The sequence below is a fragment of the Acanthochromis polyacanthus genome, chromosome 19 (genome assembly GCF_021347895.1).
Source record: "Acanthochromis polyacanthus isolate Apoly-LR-REF ecotype Palm Island chromosome 19, KAUST_Apoly_ChrSc, whole genome shotgun sequence".
Taxonomy (NCBI): domain Eukaryota; kingdom Metazoa; phylum Chordata; class Actinopteri; family Pomacentridae; genus Acanthochromis; species Acanthochromis polyacanthus.
Window position 1 is genome coordinate 3050469 of NC_067131.1, and position 16360 is coordinate 3066828.

The window sequence follows — 16360 nt, forward strand, 5'->3', positions numbered from 1 at the left end:
CGTGCTGCAAAATGTACGAAGCGTTGCCGTTCAGTAATCGGACCGCTTGAACCACATCAATAGGCTTCATAAACAACCCCTGAAAGTTCCTCAGATTAAATAAGTCAAGGCATTACTTTAATTATTTAGTAGCTTCATTCATCTTGTGTATCCTAAATTGCAGCGATTTGCTACCTGCAGTGTTTGAAATTTCTTTTTCAAATTCTTCAGTCTGAGCTGGAGTGATGCTGTCCTGTTTGTGCTCTAGTTTGTTTAATGTTATAATTTTAAGCGAAAAGTGTGATTCCAGTGCATCATTAAGCCATGATTTGCACACAGAAGTAATTCAGATAAACAGTCAGTCACAGTTCAGCTCTACTTCGCTCCAAGTCCTTTCACGTGTTTTCATTGATCGCTGTCTGTGTGTAATGTGCTGAGGAACAAGCGACTTTTAAAATGCTTATCGAGGAACTTGTATCGTTTTATAATGCTGTGACTTTCCTGTTTTTCTTTATTCTTATCGTAACATTTAAATACAAAGATAAACTCGCATAATTTCAGTTTGCAGTGGAATATCAAGCAGAACTAACATTCAAGCCGTTTCTGAAAAGACGCCGCTACATCGAAAAGGACAAGAGAAGAACATGATTTCTGCCGTGACTCGCTGAACTCCTGCGGTGTGTTCAGTCGCAGAAAATGTCTGAACCCTACTTGTTCTGATTAATAAGTGTCTAATGGCTGTATCGGTGCAGAAGTTTAAGTGTGAATGTTCCTAATTTGTCCGTAATGATTCACCGAGCCTTGGTTTGTCCACGTGCAGGCCCAGAGGAGCAGCTGTGTCCAGTGTAACTGCCGGGTGAACCCCAGCTGTGTGATGTGTGGTGGCTGGCCCACCCCCAGAGAGGACCCTCAGTACGAGCAGCCCACCCTGGAGCGTCTGTCAAGGCTGGATCTTGGCGTCCACCCCATCCTCTCCTTCCCTGACGGTGAGTGCTGGGCTCCTCGCTCAAAGGAGAACTCAAGTTTACGCAGCCATTTCCTACTTCACATCCAGAGGGGAAGACAAACAGGGAGTGGCCGTAGAGACGAGGCAGCGCAGGAAGTTCCTCGAGAACATTTTCAGTCGTTTAGACAATCTTTTCTATCTGTAATGCGCGTCGTAATTCCCCTGAATAAGTGTTGTTTTCCGAGGCTTTGCTCGCTGTTTTCATTACTGCTGTGCTTTTTATATTTCCTCGTGTAACGCGGGATTCACTCGGATCAAGCCATCTGTGTAATTATCGAGGAATTTGTTGTCTTTTATCGCAAATGCAAAACAAGAACTGCACACATAATTAAGACAAATCGTATTTACAGCTGAGAGACGGCGGTGCGTTTAGTATAAGCTCGTACGGTGGATTGCCTGCAGCTCTTTGTGCATCGTTCATGCCTTTGTGAACCGCTGAAGTACAGATGGCAGATCAGTTAGAGTCCAGCTGGTTAAAGCTCCTCATTTAGTGCTCCTCTCTCCTGTGTCTCCCTCAGACGTTTGTATAGGTCTACGTCTGCAGCAGGTGATGAAGAGCCAGTGGCAGACCAAGTCACTGGAGAGGAGCAAACCACTGAAGAAGCTCTCGCTCAAACACAAGCTGTCCTCGTCCAAAGAGAAGCACAAGTTCACCAACTCGCTCATGGCAGTCAGTAAGTACCAAAAAAACCAATCTGAGGCACAGATTTATTCCCTTTAGCAAAGTCATACCTGCAGAGTCGTGCTCTAAACGTCGACAGCGAGTCCCTGAAATTGTCTGCTTAAATATAGCTTCACCTTCAAAACGTGGTGAAATAGAAGAACCTCTACTGTCCGAAAAGGAAGTTGTGAAAGCTCGTTCTGACACAGTAACTGTATACTGCTGCAGCTTATTTCATTCCAGCTGTTTTTACTTCACGCTGCGCTCTCTCCACAGTGAGCGTTTCATTTCATAATGCCACAGGGAGAAACGGTTCCCAGAAGGAAATCTGCTTCATGAGAAACGCACTAAAAAGAGATGTTACTGAGAATGAGTTGCTTAATTATTTAGGCGACAGAAATTTGGCAGCTGTTTTCATAGAGAACCTATCCTCATTTTTCTTTTTTTACACTTAATCTTGGAAAAACTGTAACTTCACATCCATCATTCTACTAAATGTGCACATTTTACACAACACGTATTAGAATACTTTTGATAATTAAGTTACAGCTGGGCTTTTCAAGAGGTTTCCTTTTATAGCATTTGCCAAATTGATGGTTGAACATAGGGAGCTCTCAACTTAGGCATTTTAAATAATAATAAATGATAAATAAGCAAAGGAAAAACGAATAAAAAGTGAGATGTTGGATACAATAAAGTACTAGAGACTGAAGTCTGAGTGAAAAGGTTTAAAGCGCTCCTTAAAGTTGTGTTTTTGGACTTAACAAAACATATAATTTATATTTATTGTCTTTATCCACTGGGTGAGTGTGATTTTAGCCCCTTATTGTAAATATTTGCCCTGATTTCATTTAGAAATGCCACCCATGTGTCCAGAGTCACATCTGAGAGGAATGTCAGCTGAAAATACATTCTAAATACATTAACATCGGCATCATTTAACCCACAGTCACTTCCCTGAAGATGTTTTTTACCAGGACGTAACAAACCAGTTAAATTCTGTGACATTTTCTCCCCCAGACCTCCTCAGAGACATTAAACTATCCCTTCCTTTCCCACATTTCTTTCACATATAAAGTATATTTTCAGTTTATTTTGCACGTTGAGGATTTTCACATCGACAAGATTATCGTCATTTAAGCAGTTTCCCCTCAGGGATCAATAGAATATTTCTGATTCTGTCGCGTTTCCTGTTTCACCTGTTTTTAAAGCTATGCCCAGGCTGTGGTTAAAATGAGGTCAAACCTAAAGGCATCTATAGAAATTATTCTTTTTCAGATTGTGTTTTTTCTTTAAGAGTTCAGATCTACGGAGTGAAATACTACAAATTCACTGATTCCACTTTCTCACATGTGAAGATTTCTTTTCCTGTTTGCCATGTGATAGTAACCTGAGAGAGGCTTGAAGCGTTTTATAACCAGAGGAGTAAATGTTGGGCTGCAGATGCTCGTTTTTGATTCATTTAACTCTTTTTATCGCAGGACTGGGCCACTATAAGAACCGCGCTGAGAAGCCGAGGACGGTGGACGGCAGCGTTGGCGGCGGCGGCAGCAGTGCGGTTCTGAACACGGCGAGGCTGGAAGGCCAGGCGGTGTGTAAAACCGAGCGTCTGCAGACCGTCACCACGCCTCTCGGGCCCTACGACAAGAACTACAGTCGCAAGAGATTAAGAGAGCACTCGCTGGACAGGGCTGACTGTGAGCCTACGATAAGCATTACAAAAATACGTCTGCCACAGGGTCCTTTTAGTGTAACCATGCTGAAGATTCCTGCTGCATTTTCGTCTAAATCTTCCCGTTTCTCGTCCTCCAGCTTCCCCGAAACTGTTCCTGGACTCGAGCAGCTCCTGCCCGACTCTGGCCAACATGCACTCGACCCTCCACAGCCCCCTGACTCGCCAGCTGTCCACGTCCTCAGAGAACTCCACGCCGCTGGGCCCCGGCAGCCAGAGCGTCCCCAGCACACCTGTAAGCCCCCGCTGTTTATTAAAACATTCTAACATTTACTGATCCGTGATCTGTTTATCAGGCTTTCTCGTGTTTATGAAAGCTTCTGTGTGAGATCTTTGTAAACCAGAGTGTTGCTCAGCTTCATCTGATGTGATCAAACTCAGATTTTTACTACAAAGCTGCACTTATCTCTCTGGCTGTGTGGAAATCTGGCGTCGTCACATGATTGTGTTAAAATGTCTTGATACTAGAGCTAAAGAAAGAATCAGTTAGAATGCACTTGAGGACTTTCAGCGACCAGTTCTGATGTGAATCTTGAAGCATAAATAATATTAAAACGTCAAACAAGATCAGTGCCTTAGAGACGTGGTTTTACAGCTACGCCGATCTGATACAGCCAGAATAAGCAGTGAAGATGTTTCAAAATGACTGAACACAAACTGTACGCTATGGAACAAAATTAGGAGATTTTTTTGGACTCATCATGAGGAGAGAGACCTGGAATATATCGTCACAACTGGAAAAATTAATGGGAAGAGAGGACGAGGCAGCAGATGGAATGAAATTGATTGATTGATTGATTGATTGAATCACCTTTTCAAATGACAGTGTTTGCAACTCACAGGCTGCAAATGAGGATATATGTTTGACCAAAAGTTTAAACTGTCTTGGCAACGGTTTTACTGCTTCATGTTGTCGCCTTTCAAGACAATATAACACCTTCGATGGTGTCATTACACTTTAAATTTATTATATGGTCAATTTTGAACTGTAGCTTCACTTAAAAAAATGATCAATCTAATCACAAAATCTGCCCAGAAAGTCACAATTAGATATTTCAGTTGCTCTGCAGTCGAGAAAACATTAAATTTATCAGGAACCTGGAGTGTAAAGGTGCACAAAAATCTCTGCTCTGTATGTTTTTGGTACATTAGACTAAAAAAAAGCACATAAATACAAGCAAAATCCTCTACAGATGTCTAATTGGCAGCAAATGGAAGGTAAAGGCAATGATAAGTTTCCCTTAAGACGACTGCGACATATTTAAATGAAGCTTTTAGTTTCAGCTTCAGACCTACCTTCTCCCGCTCTCTGTCAACACTCAGGACCCGGCAGCCATCTTCTTTGAACAGCATTGAATTGTCAGACCCAGCAGGGCTCCATGTGGTGGGCGGTTAATAGACCCGTACAGTTTCAGGTCGAGGCTGCAGGAGAACGTGTCGCATGTCGGCTCATACGAAAACGTCTGTGAATTATGCAGATGTGGCCCCTTTTAGATCGACTGTGGACGTACAGATGTACATAAAATGAGGCTGATTATTTAGAAAACCCATCAATGTCAGGTGGTCTGTGAGTTTTGCTACAAAGACACAAAGCATAATATTAAGTGATACTGAATTTTTCAGGACATTGAATTTGGGGCACAAACATTATCTGAGGCTCATTCTCCTTCTGTTGTGTTTCTCTGGTGTAGTTTTGGTACACAATGGACCTTGATGTGTCTACAGACTGAGCAGCGTGTTTTCTTTCCCTATTTCTGACATAAATGTTGGTTTTTGTTGATGTTTGTACAAATATTTTCTGTTGAAATTGAGTTTTCTCTCTGGATGTTTCCGTTAGTTGATTCAGGTGAACGTCTGAAGTGGTTGGCACGTGTGCTGATGTGGATTAACATGATTCAGAATTAAACAGGCTGCGTTCCAATATCTATGCGAATTTAGCATGTTGCAATACAGAGTACTATCTTCTAGTAAAGTGATTCATACATGCATGAAAGTCGTTGATATTCATGACTTTATGAAAAACTGATCGTAACGTGATGCACGGAACGGCTTTGTTTACGTTTTCGGCGGAGCTCTGACAAAATATAGGATCCCCTGTATGTCAAATCTAGTATACCGGAAATACCCAGCTCTCCTCCTACATCCAGCTAGCTGCTTTTCGAACTCGTACTCCTCTTGAGAAATTATAAGCAAGCTTTAGCCGCCAATAGCGCACTAGCAGAAGGCGGCTAATTTCACACTGCGAACTCGACTTTGAAAGTTTAAAGTGCATCAGGTGCAAAGCAGTTTGTCCCAGCTGTATGTATATGGCATAAAACGTACATATTTTGGACAGTAGAAGAAGACAGTATTTGATTTTGATCCCAGCTTTGTCTGTAGCTTTAACCTTCAGATGCATAAGTGGGTCAAAATGCCCTTTTGAGGTCGTTTTCTTGCAAAATCTTGGTTTCACTTTCCAGCTGTTCCTAAAAAAAAAACATGTTTTTAATATCACTCATTTCAATTTTAAGCAACTTTTTCTACCTTTTAAAGAAACTGTCATATTTGCATTACTACTCCAAGCTCCTTTTCACTGATAATATCATACAAGAGTGGAAAAATGTCAACAAAGTGGATGTTGACATTCTCTTATTGCTGTTCTGTGTAATATTCTTCTTTCTTAAACATCAAAATGTTAAAAATCTGCTATAAAGTGAGAAATAAACATATTTCAAACATTAAATCATTCAAAAATACCATACAAACAATAATATAAATTATTATTCTTAACCAAAACGGCGTAAAAACACATTAATTCTCATTTTTAACCCATTTATGGAGGAGTGTTTGGTCCAATCACAACGGTTAAATGCTAACCCTGCTAGCATGCTACAGCTGAAGAACAACAACCAAACTGTTGTGGGTGTTTTTTTTCCTCGAAGATCTCATCACAGATAGACTTTCTGACGGTAATTATTCAGCTCACATCGTGTCTCACCCGCCACCAAACATCACTTCCAGAAGCAGCGTAAATCTCACTCAACACTCAGCGGAGTTTCAGTCACGGCTGACGTCCTCCATAGCGATTTAAAAACAAGCGGTGGAGGTGAGAACCAGAAACCGAAAGTTGATTTGTTTGCGGTTTTTATAAGTGGAGCAGGAAGCAAACAGCGACTCCAGCAGCTGAGACTTCACAGCTCTTTCTCTTTGACCACCTCTTTGCCTTTTATGCAAATCCTGCCCAAAGCTGCAGTATTTAAATGCTGCCTGCTGCTCTTTCCGACTCTGAAGTGAACAGAAATGTTTATTTAACTACTTTTCGCTTAGAGATTCCCTCCTCACATCAACAAGGAAGCTCCTGAAGGATAATGTGCAGATGTAGTGTCTGTTATTCTCCATTTTTATTCTGAAATCTGCAAATAATTTATTTCCGCTGCGACAATAACGACGGATTATTCCCAGCTTTACCGTCGATACGTTTCTGCCTCTGTGAAGATCTTACTGTGTCTGATCCCTGTGAGCTCATGCTTGAGGTATTATTTGCCGTTTCTTCTTTGTTTTGTTGACGCTTTTCTTTGTTCTCCAGCAGCAGCCAATCAAGAGGAGGCGAGGCGAGAGCTCCTTCGACATCAACAACATCGTGATCCCCATGTCTGTGGCGGCCACCACCAGAGTGGAGAAGCTGCAGTACAAGGAGATCCTCACACCCAGGTAAACCAGCCACCACTACAAGCTCAGATTTGTCCTTTTTGAGCCAGTTATCTTTTAAAGCTGATGTTTGTTGCTTCTTTTGCACAGTTGGCGCTCTGTTGACATCCTCTCACAGCCCATAACTGAAGAGGAGAACGAACGGGAGGTGAGTCCGACGTCTCATGTGTTTTTGGCATTTAAACCAATCTGTTAAGCAGCTGATACCAGTGGAGCAGATGCAGATCATCATCATGTTTCAGTTTGAACACATGGCGGTGAGCGAACGCTGACACCTGGTGGCTGAACGTCAAACTGCGCCAAGGTTATCTGTTTCTGCTGGCTGCAGTTTAATGACCTTTCAGACAGAAGTAGGGCAGCTAGAAATTATTCATGAATGCAGAATTTTCATTTTTCATCCATAAACACTTTAGAAATGGCTCCCGTTCTTCTAAATTGATGCATTCAGATTCTTTGTCGTGTCAGAACAGCCTCATACTGATACGCAAAGAGGAGAAATCCAGTTAATTATCACATTTTAAAGAGAAATGCCTGCAAAGCTTCAGAATTCTGCCTCTAATTTGGTTGATAGAGATGTAAAATATGCCTATTAATCTGCTGCAAGCTGTTATATCGGTTGTAAATATTTATTTAAGCAGATATTTGGCACTAAAAAGAACACGCAGCTTCAGAATTTTACATTTAATGTTATTATAAAGATGTCACGACTCCCCTGCAAAAACATTTTAACTAAGATTAGAAAACCAGCAAATTAGCACATTAACAAGGCAGCGAGTTTCATAATTTTAGATTTAAATTCTTTTTTTTATAAAGAGGTGAAATATGTTCTATAGTCTGCCGAAAGCTCAGATGTTGATTTTAAATGTTTTTTGTGCCAGACTTAAGAAGATATTTGAAGCAAAGTTAAGAAAACCTGCAAATTCCAACATTTACCAAGGCAGGATTTACCTTTCCTTTATAAGAAAAGAGCAAAAAATAAAACTTAAAAAATATATAGAAAAAAATGAACAAATAATTCAATAAAATAAATATATATACATATAAAATAAATAAAACTGATTTATTTTTGTATCAGTGGGTTTTACAGGGTTCAACAAAAATAAAAAAAATTACAGGTGATTAACACAGATATTTATTTATAACGAGGCAGAAAAATCTTGTCCCAGAGTGTCTTCAAAATATTAAATTAAATGAATAAAGATGTAAAATAATGAAATATTGTCTGCCACAAGCTGAAATGCTAAATGTTTATTATCGGTTATCTAAGCTGATATTTAGACCAAAGCTTAGAAATGATCACCTATAAGAAGGAAGGATTTAATTTAGTTCATAAATGTGTGAAATAAATCTCACAGTCGGTCACAATCTGGACTGTTAATTAGTGAAAGATTCTGCAGGTATTCAGAGCGAGGTGAAGAAAAGCAGCCAGTTATCACATTTTTACAGCAGGTTGCCTTCAGAATATTTAATTTATAAAGATGTGAGCCGTAGTTATGTTTAGTTCTATTTGGAAGTGATTTAAGCAGATATGTGAGGAAATAAAGCAAAGAAAACCAGTAAATTAGGTTTTAAAATGCAGATTTATTTGAGCACATGCTGTGATGTTAGTTTTACATCGATAAATAGATCTGTAGACATTTAAGCAGGTAACTGGAATAGAGCAAAGAAAACCGGCAAACTACCTCATTTTTAATGGATTATTTTCTAACTTTAAGCCTTAAATCTGTGTTCAGGTGAGTTTGACTGATTAATGAAACGTACTAGAAGTTATTGATGGATGTAGCTGGAGAATTCTGAGAAATGGGATTAAAAAATGTCCAAAATAAAAGCAGCTGTTAAATAATTATATCGATGCCTGTCATACCTAAATAATTATAAATGTTTGTGTGTGATGTTAAACGTGGCTTAACCCTGTAAGACCCAAATACAGGAAAAAATGAACAAGGAAATAAAATTATATAGACACACAAACGGAACTAGAGAAAAAAATGAGCAAAAAAATTAATAAAAGGAACATAAAAATATATATACATATCAACCCAAATATAGGAAAAAAAATCACAAAAAATATAAATAATGATAATATAGAAGCAAATGAGCAAAAAACAAAGATATACAAATATTGAGAAAAAAATGAAATGATTCTTGGACTCTGTTGGTGTTGAAATGAGGCTCTATTGGACTGTTGGTGTTAAAATGAGGCTCTATTGGACTGTTGGTGCTGAAATGAGGCTCTATTGGACTGTTGGTGTTGAAATGAGGCTCTATTGGACTCTGTTGGTGCTGAAATGAGGTTCTATTGGACTGTTGGTGTTGAAATGAGGCTCTATTGGACTGTTGGTGTTAAAATGAGGCTCTATTGGACTGTTGGTGCTGAAATGAGGCTCTATTGGACTGTTGGTGTTAAAATGAGGCTCTATTGGACTGTTGGTGTTAAAATGAGGCTCTATTGGACTGTTGGTGTTGAAATGAGGTTCTATTGGACTGTTGGTGTTGAAATGAGGCTCTATTGGACTCTGTTGGTGCTGAAATGAGGTTCTATTGGACTGTTGGTGTTAAAATGAGGCTCTATTGGACTGTTGGTGTTAAAATGAGGCTGTATTGGACTGTTGGTGTTGAAATGAGGTTCTATTGGACTGTTGGTGCTGAAATGAGGTTCTATTGGACTGTTGGTGTTAAAATGAGGCTCTATTGGACTCTTGGTGTTAAAATGAGGCTGTATTGGACTCTGTTGGTGCTGAAATGAGGTTCTATTGGACTGTTGGTGTTAAAATGAGGCTCTATTGGACTGTTGGTGTTAAAATGAGGCTGTATTGGACTGTTGGTGTTAAAATGAGGCTCTATTGGACTGTTGGTGTTAAAATGAGGCTGTATTGGACTGTTGGTGTTGAAATGAGGTTCTATTGGACTGTTGGTGCTGAAATGAGGTTCTATTGGACTGTTGGTGTTGAAATGAGGCTCTATTGGACTCTGTTGGTGTTGAAATGAGGCTCTATTGGACTGTTGGTGTTGAAATGAGGCTGTATTGGACTCTGTTGGTGCTGAAATGAGGTTCTATTGGACTGTTGGTGTTAAAATGAGGCTCTATTGGACTGTTGGTGTTAAAATGAGGCTGTATTGGACTGTTGGTGTTAAAATGAGGCTCTATTGGACTGTTGGTGTTAAAATGAGGCTGTATTGGACTGTTGGTGTTGAAATGAGGTTCTATTGGACTGTTGGTGCTGAAATGAGGCTCTATTGGACTGTTGGTGTTGAAATGAGGCTCTATTGGACTGTTGGTGTTGAAATGAGGCTCTATTGGACTGTTGGTGTTAAAATGAGGCTCTATTGGACTGTTGGTGTTAAAATGAGGCTGTATTGGACTGTTGGTGTTGAAATGAGGCTCTATTGGACTCTGTTGGTGTTGAAATGAGGCTCTATTGGACTGTTGGTGTTGAAATGAGGTTCTATTGGACTGTTGGTGTTAAAATGAGGCTGTATTGGACTGTTGGTGTTGAAATGAGGCTCTATTGGACTCTGTTGGTGTTGAAATGAGGTTCTATTGGACTGTTGGTGTTGAAATGAGGTTCTATTGGACTGTTGGTGTTGAAATGAGGCTCTATTGGACTCTGTTGGTGCTGAAATGAGGTTCTATTGGACTGTTGGTGTTAAAATGAGGCTGTATTGGACTGTTGGTGTTGAAATGAGGTTCTATTGGACTGTTGGTGTTGAAATGAGGCTGTATTGGACTCTGTTGGTGCTGAAATGAGGTTCTATTGGACTGTTGGTGTTAAAATGAGGCTCTATTGGACTGTTGGTGTTAAAATGAGGCTGTATTGGACTCTTGGTGTTAAACTGAGGCTCTATTGGACTCTGTTGGTGTTAAACTGAGGCTCTATTGGACTCTGTTGGTGTTAAACTGAGGCTCTATTGGACTCTGTTGTTGACCGTTTGCTGTGTTTGCAGCTGGAGGATCTGTCGGACGCCGCCTTCATCCAGCTCCATCAGCCCTTCGAGGACCAGGAACGAACCCGCTGGACCTGGATGGCTCTGGCTCCGGCTAAGAGGAGGGGCAGCAGGTCGGTACCAGAACCAGAACCTCCACTGGGACGCTGCGCTGCTGGTCTGCTGACGGTCTGACGTTTGACGTGTCTCCTCAGGTCGTATAAGTCGGTGGACGGTCGGACCACGCCGCTGCTGTGCGGGACGAACCCTCCCACCCCTCAGCCGGCGTCCCCGGACCCCGGCCAGTGCCCCATGCTGCACGACTACAGCCACGTACCGTCACCCATGAGCCCGGCCAGCCCCGACACCGCCTCCAACCCCCACACGCCCTGCTCCAGAGACTCCCACCGGCTGCTGTCCAGCGAGGACACCAGGTGCTCCACGCCGGACTTCACCTTCGAAGAACGAGTGAGTAGAAGGACCCAGAACCTGGTTTGGATGTCATTTTGGCAGAGTTTGGGCCTGAACTGTTGGTAAAATGACTGTTAGGGCCTTAAAACATTGAACAAACATCCGGAGAACGCTTCAGATTTGTTTTCTTGTTTTTAAAGTCTATGATGAATAAAAGGAGGGTCTTTGTTTCTGTTTTTCATTATAAATTAGTGACTGCAGTGGGATAAAGTTCAGCTGCTCCACCAAAGTCTTCACATTTTTTTTCTTCTCTACCAAAAAAAAGACCTAATCCACTAAGAAAAACTGTCCTTTTTCTGGTGTTTTAAATAGTTTTGTTTATCTTTGCTTTAACTGCAGTGTTTGAGTTGTGCTGATTAACATTAAATCAAATGTAGGCGCTGATTAAAGCTGAAAAATACTGAGCAGCTGAGATGTAAAAGACCTGAAACTTATCAGTGTTTGAGTAAAGATGTTTTGTAAATGTTGAGTATTTAAAAGTTCTACAATTTAGCTTCATTAAATTTACAGCAGAAACCCAGGAGAGAGCGATTGTTTCATATGATTGAAGTTGTTTTGGACGGATCCACAAAAACAACTACATGACAAAAACAAGACACAAAATGACAGAAAAGAGACACAAAATGACTAAAACAAGACAGAAAATGACAAACAATATACAAAATGAGACTAAACGACAGAAATGAAACAGAAAACTAGAAAAACGACACAAATCGCCAAAAATAAGACAGAAAATGACAAAAATAAGAGAAAATGAGACAAAATGATAAAAATAAGACAGAAAATGACAAAAATAAGAGAAAATGAGACAAAATGATAAAAATAAGACAGAAAATGACAAAAATAAGAGAAAATGAGACAAAATGATAAAAATAAGACAGAAAATGACAAAAATAAGAGAAAATGAGACAAAATGATAAAAACAAGACATAAAATGACAAAAATTAGCCATAGCTATTGATGTAAGAACTTCAGTGACTTTCCATTAAAACCATTGAAAATGTCAGATATCTGCTCTTAAATTCAACTCTGAGCTGTTTTTGTTGTTTTCATTATATTTGTCTAAACAACCTTTAGTTGTTCCAGGTATTAAAATGAACAAGAAACTGAAGAAAACAGCGGAGGTCCAATGATTTCTTTCCATGATTGTATTTTCTCCTGAAACCTCCACAACCTTTATTCTAACGTTCCTGCTGTTCTGTGACGTTTCCAGACGGTGGCGCCGTGGGAGAGTCGCAGCTTCCCCCTGCCAGAGGACCCGGCCCCGGAGCCCGAGGCCGACGGCGACCTCCACATCCGGCCCCGAATGCGAAGCATCTCAGGTTGCCGAGCGACGGCCTACGGACGGCTGGACTCGGACGACACGGAGCCGCCCGGCGACGACGACGGCGGCCAGAAAGCCAAGAGCTCCGCCCACCGATGAATGACGGCCGACCCCGACACAGAAACATCCTCTCTGGCATTAACGAGCAGAACCTCAGCAGAAGAGATGAAATGGGTTCCTGTTGTTTGATATTCAAACATCAGTCTAATACTTTCACAGTTTTTAGTGAACATTATGGAGATAGAAGCCTTTCCCTACACTTGTTTTTGTCACAGGAAAAAACAAACAAAAAAACATAAATGTAAAAAAAAAGTATAAAAGAACACGTTACAAAAAATGATTTGTGTAGTAGGCTAAACAATGTACATGGGGGCTTAGTGGTGTTTCATATGTGGCGTACACTCGTAGCGCACTATGTAGCGGACTCCAAAAACATGGCCAAAGGGTGTTTTTCTATCGACTAGTTTGCTTGTAATTCCCATGTACATTTTTAGTGGAGTGACAAATAACAAAACAAGAAGAAAAAAACGCCCCTCCTCACCCCTCTTCCTCCCCTCCTCACCCACATAAACAGGTACATTAGCGACGCCGTTCCCTCCGTCTCCTCTAGAGGTCGCCTGAAGCCACCAGAGTACTTCTCCAACTGCCAAGTCTAGTTTGTTTGTCTGGTTTTTTTGTTGTTTTTTCTGGCTTTTTTGTTTGTTTTTCCTCCATTCCTGACCTGTTTTTGTTTGTTTATCTTGTTTAGCATCTTTTGTGTTTTTTTAAAAAAAGATAGTAAATCATTCCTTGACAGTCTCTTTGGAGAAACTCTTCCTCCTCCCGGGTTCGTTTTAAGGCGGCGCCGGTTAAAGCGGGTGTGAATCTGAGCAGGAAGCTGCCGACAAACGGTCCGATCACCACTTCCACGGGGTTAAAAAGAGAATAAATCGCAGCTGATTGTGGCAGAAGAAACACATAACCCCCCTCCTCCTCCTTTACCTCCCCCCCTTCCTCCTCCTGGGTTAGTTTTAAGGCGGCGCCAGTAAAAGCGGGGTGTAAATCTGAGCACTTTCCTAACAGGAAGCTGCTGCTGCTGGCCGAGTCTGATCACGACTTCACAGGATTAAAAAGAGAATAAATCGCTGCTGATTTCACTCGTTAACTGTGGCAGAAGAAACACGAGAACCCCCTCCTCCTCCTCCTTCATCCTCCTCTTCCTCCAGCTCCACAGGTTTTAAACATTTCAGATGTAGCAGCTCTCACCTAGAAGCCACCCCGAGCTCAGGTTCTTCAAGGGAATCATTTCTGCCATTCACTGGTTTTGGTCACATTTAACTGGTTTTTCCCTCCCTCCCCTGTTCCCTCCTCCTCCACCATAATTAACTAATTGCTATGCAAAAAAATCTATGGTTTTTTTTTTTTTCATTTTACACCTTTTTATGCCACAGCCATTCAGTCACTGTTCTGTTTGTTTTTTTCTTTTGTAGTTAAAGCGAGATGTCAACGTACCTGTTCGATTGTTGCAGCAGTTATAACCTAATCAAAAAGCAGAATTGGTTTTTCTTTTTTGTAAATAGTACCATTAAAACATTTATGTTTAACTTGGCGCTGCTTTGTTCTGGTCTCAAGTCATTTTTGGTGGGGGGATAAAAATATAAAGCTGTGGACCCTGAGTAGCTTCACCCTATAAGACCCAAGTGTGTGTGTGTGTGTGTGTGTGTGTGTGTGTGTGTGTTCTTGTACTTGCTACATGGTGAGTACCATTTTCTGCATTTAACTATCAAAGTGAGGACATTTTTACAAAGTGAGGACATTTTGGCCGGTCCTCACTTTGAAACAGCCATGTTTGAGGGTGAAGACTTGTTTTTAGAGAACAGGTATGAATTGAGGTTTGGTTAGGGTTAGGGTAATGATTAGGGTTAGGCGATCAGTTGTGACGGTTAAGGTTAGGATAAGGCTCTAGGAAATGCATTACGCCTATGGATGTCCTCACTAAGATAGAAGTACAAACGTGTGTGTGTGTGTGTGTGTGTGTGTGTGTGTGTGTGTGTGTGTGTGTGTGTGTGTGTGTGTGTGTGTGTGTGTGTGTGTGTGTGTGTGTGTGTGTGTGTGTGTGTGTGTGTGTGTGTGTGTGTGTGAGTGAGTGAGTGAGTGAGTGATACCGGTGGGGACTTTGACCTGACTATTTGCTATAAAGGTGGGGACCTAAAATGAGGTCCCCACGGGTGGCAACACCGTTTTCTTGGCCATATTGTTGTTAAGAAAAAAATGTAAAAGTGCAGAAACGTTTGTTTAGGGTTAGGCATTGATTTGGTGATGGTTAGGGTTAGGAGTTAGATATGAATGGGAGTCAATGGTAAGTCCCCACCGGTATAGCTAAACAAACGTGTGTGTGTTTTCGTGTACTTGCTACATGGTGAGGACCATTTTCTGCATTTAACACATTTATGAAAGTGAGGACATTTTGGCCGGTCCTCACTTTGAAACAGCCATGTTTGAGGGTGAAGACTTGTTTTTAGAGAACAGGTATGAATTGAGGTTTGGTTAGGGTTAGGGTAAGGATTAAGTTTAGGCAATCAGTTGTGATGGTTAAGGTTAGGGTAAGGCTCTAGGAAATGCATTACGCCTATGGATGTCCTCACTAAGATAGAAGTACAAGATTGTGTGTGTGTCGTTTATTTGCAAAAACAACTGTTTTTATAAATTATCAGATAACTTTTTTTTATTGTTTACTTGAGATAATAAACCGAAGTTGAATGGATTTGACTCAATAGAAAAATACATGACAAAATGGAGAAAAAGATATCTCAAAAATAATCTGAAAATATATATATGTGGTCTGTTTATATTTTGGCAATTGGATTTTCTGTTCTGAAACTGGTTTTGAAAAAAAAAAAGCGATTTTAAAAATCCTGAAATTAAAATACAAGGCGTTTTTCCTTTTCATCATCAAAAAAGGATATACGAAATTTTAAAAATTATTTGATTTTCATTTTATATTTAGAATAAGAAAATAAACTCAGTAAGAGACAGAATCGAAAAAGGTCCGTTTTTTCTTCTTCTAAGACCGGAAGTGGTCATCAGCAAATGTGGAGCCAGAGTACGGTGCAAAGACTGTATATATAAATTTTTTTCGTTGATTTTCATGGTCCAAATAAGAGATCATGTCGCCGATCTTAAAATAAATTAATATTGATTTTTTTTTTTATAGAGCGTTAAAGTTTTGCGAAGCCTGGGGTCGGGGCTACTTGATTGGCAGTTTGTCTGGAATAATTGACAGGTCCTATGGAGGAAGTAGCCCAGACGCTCATTCACCGTAAACTCTGTTCTCGTTTGGATTAACCCTGATACGGTTACTGTTTGTTTATTTATCGGTGGAGCAGTAGAACCTTTTCCACAGACAGTTTTAGTGCCCGTTGGCTTGTTTTAAAACAGTTTTCTACCTTCGGCTCATTCTACCAGCAGACACTGAAAGTACTCTGATAGTTCGGTAAGTGTTTATTTTATTATCGGTGCCGCTTTTAATGCACTTTATATGCAGCTTTAGCGTCAGATATAATGTGTCCACCAGATGTTGGTGGAGTTCATTTCTGT

The 16360-nt window shown here is 40.6% G+C and overlaps 1 protein-coding gene across 1 annotated transcript in view; it reads left to right on the forward strand.

Annotated features, from left to right (window-relative positions):
• kansl1a (KAT8 regulatory NSL complex subunit 1a) overlaps positions 1–14372 on the forward strand; it is a 32457-nt gene extending 18085 nt beyond the window's left edge. The window contains 9 exon segments of the mRNA XM_022208878.2: positions 800–965; positions 1504–1659; positions 3128–3343; positions 3459–3613; positions 6944–7068; positions 7156–7213; positions 11011–11123; positions 11205–11457; positions 12674–14372. Of these exon segments, the coding sequence (XP_022064570.2) occupies positions 800–965; positions 1504–1659; positions 3128–3343; positions 3459–3613; positions 6944–7068; positions 7156–7213; positions 11011–11123; positions 11205–11457; positions 12674–12883 (1452 nt within the window). The 3' untranslated portion in view covers positions 12884–14372.
• Positions 14373–16360: the final 1988 nt, after the last annotated feature.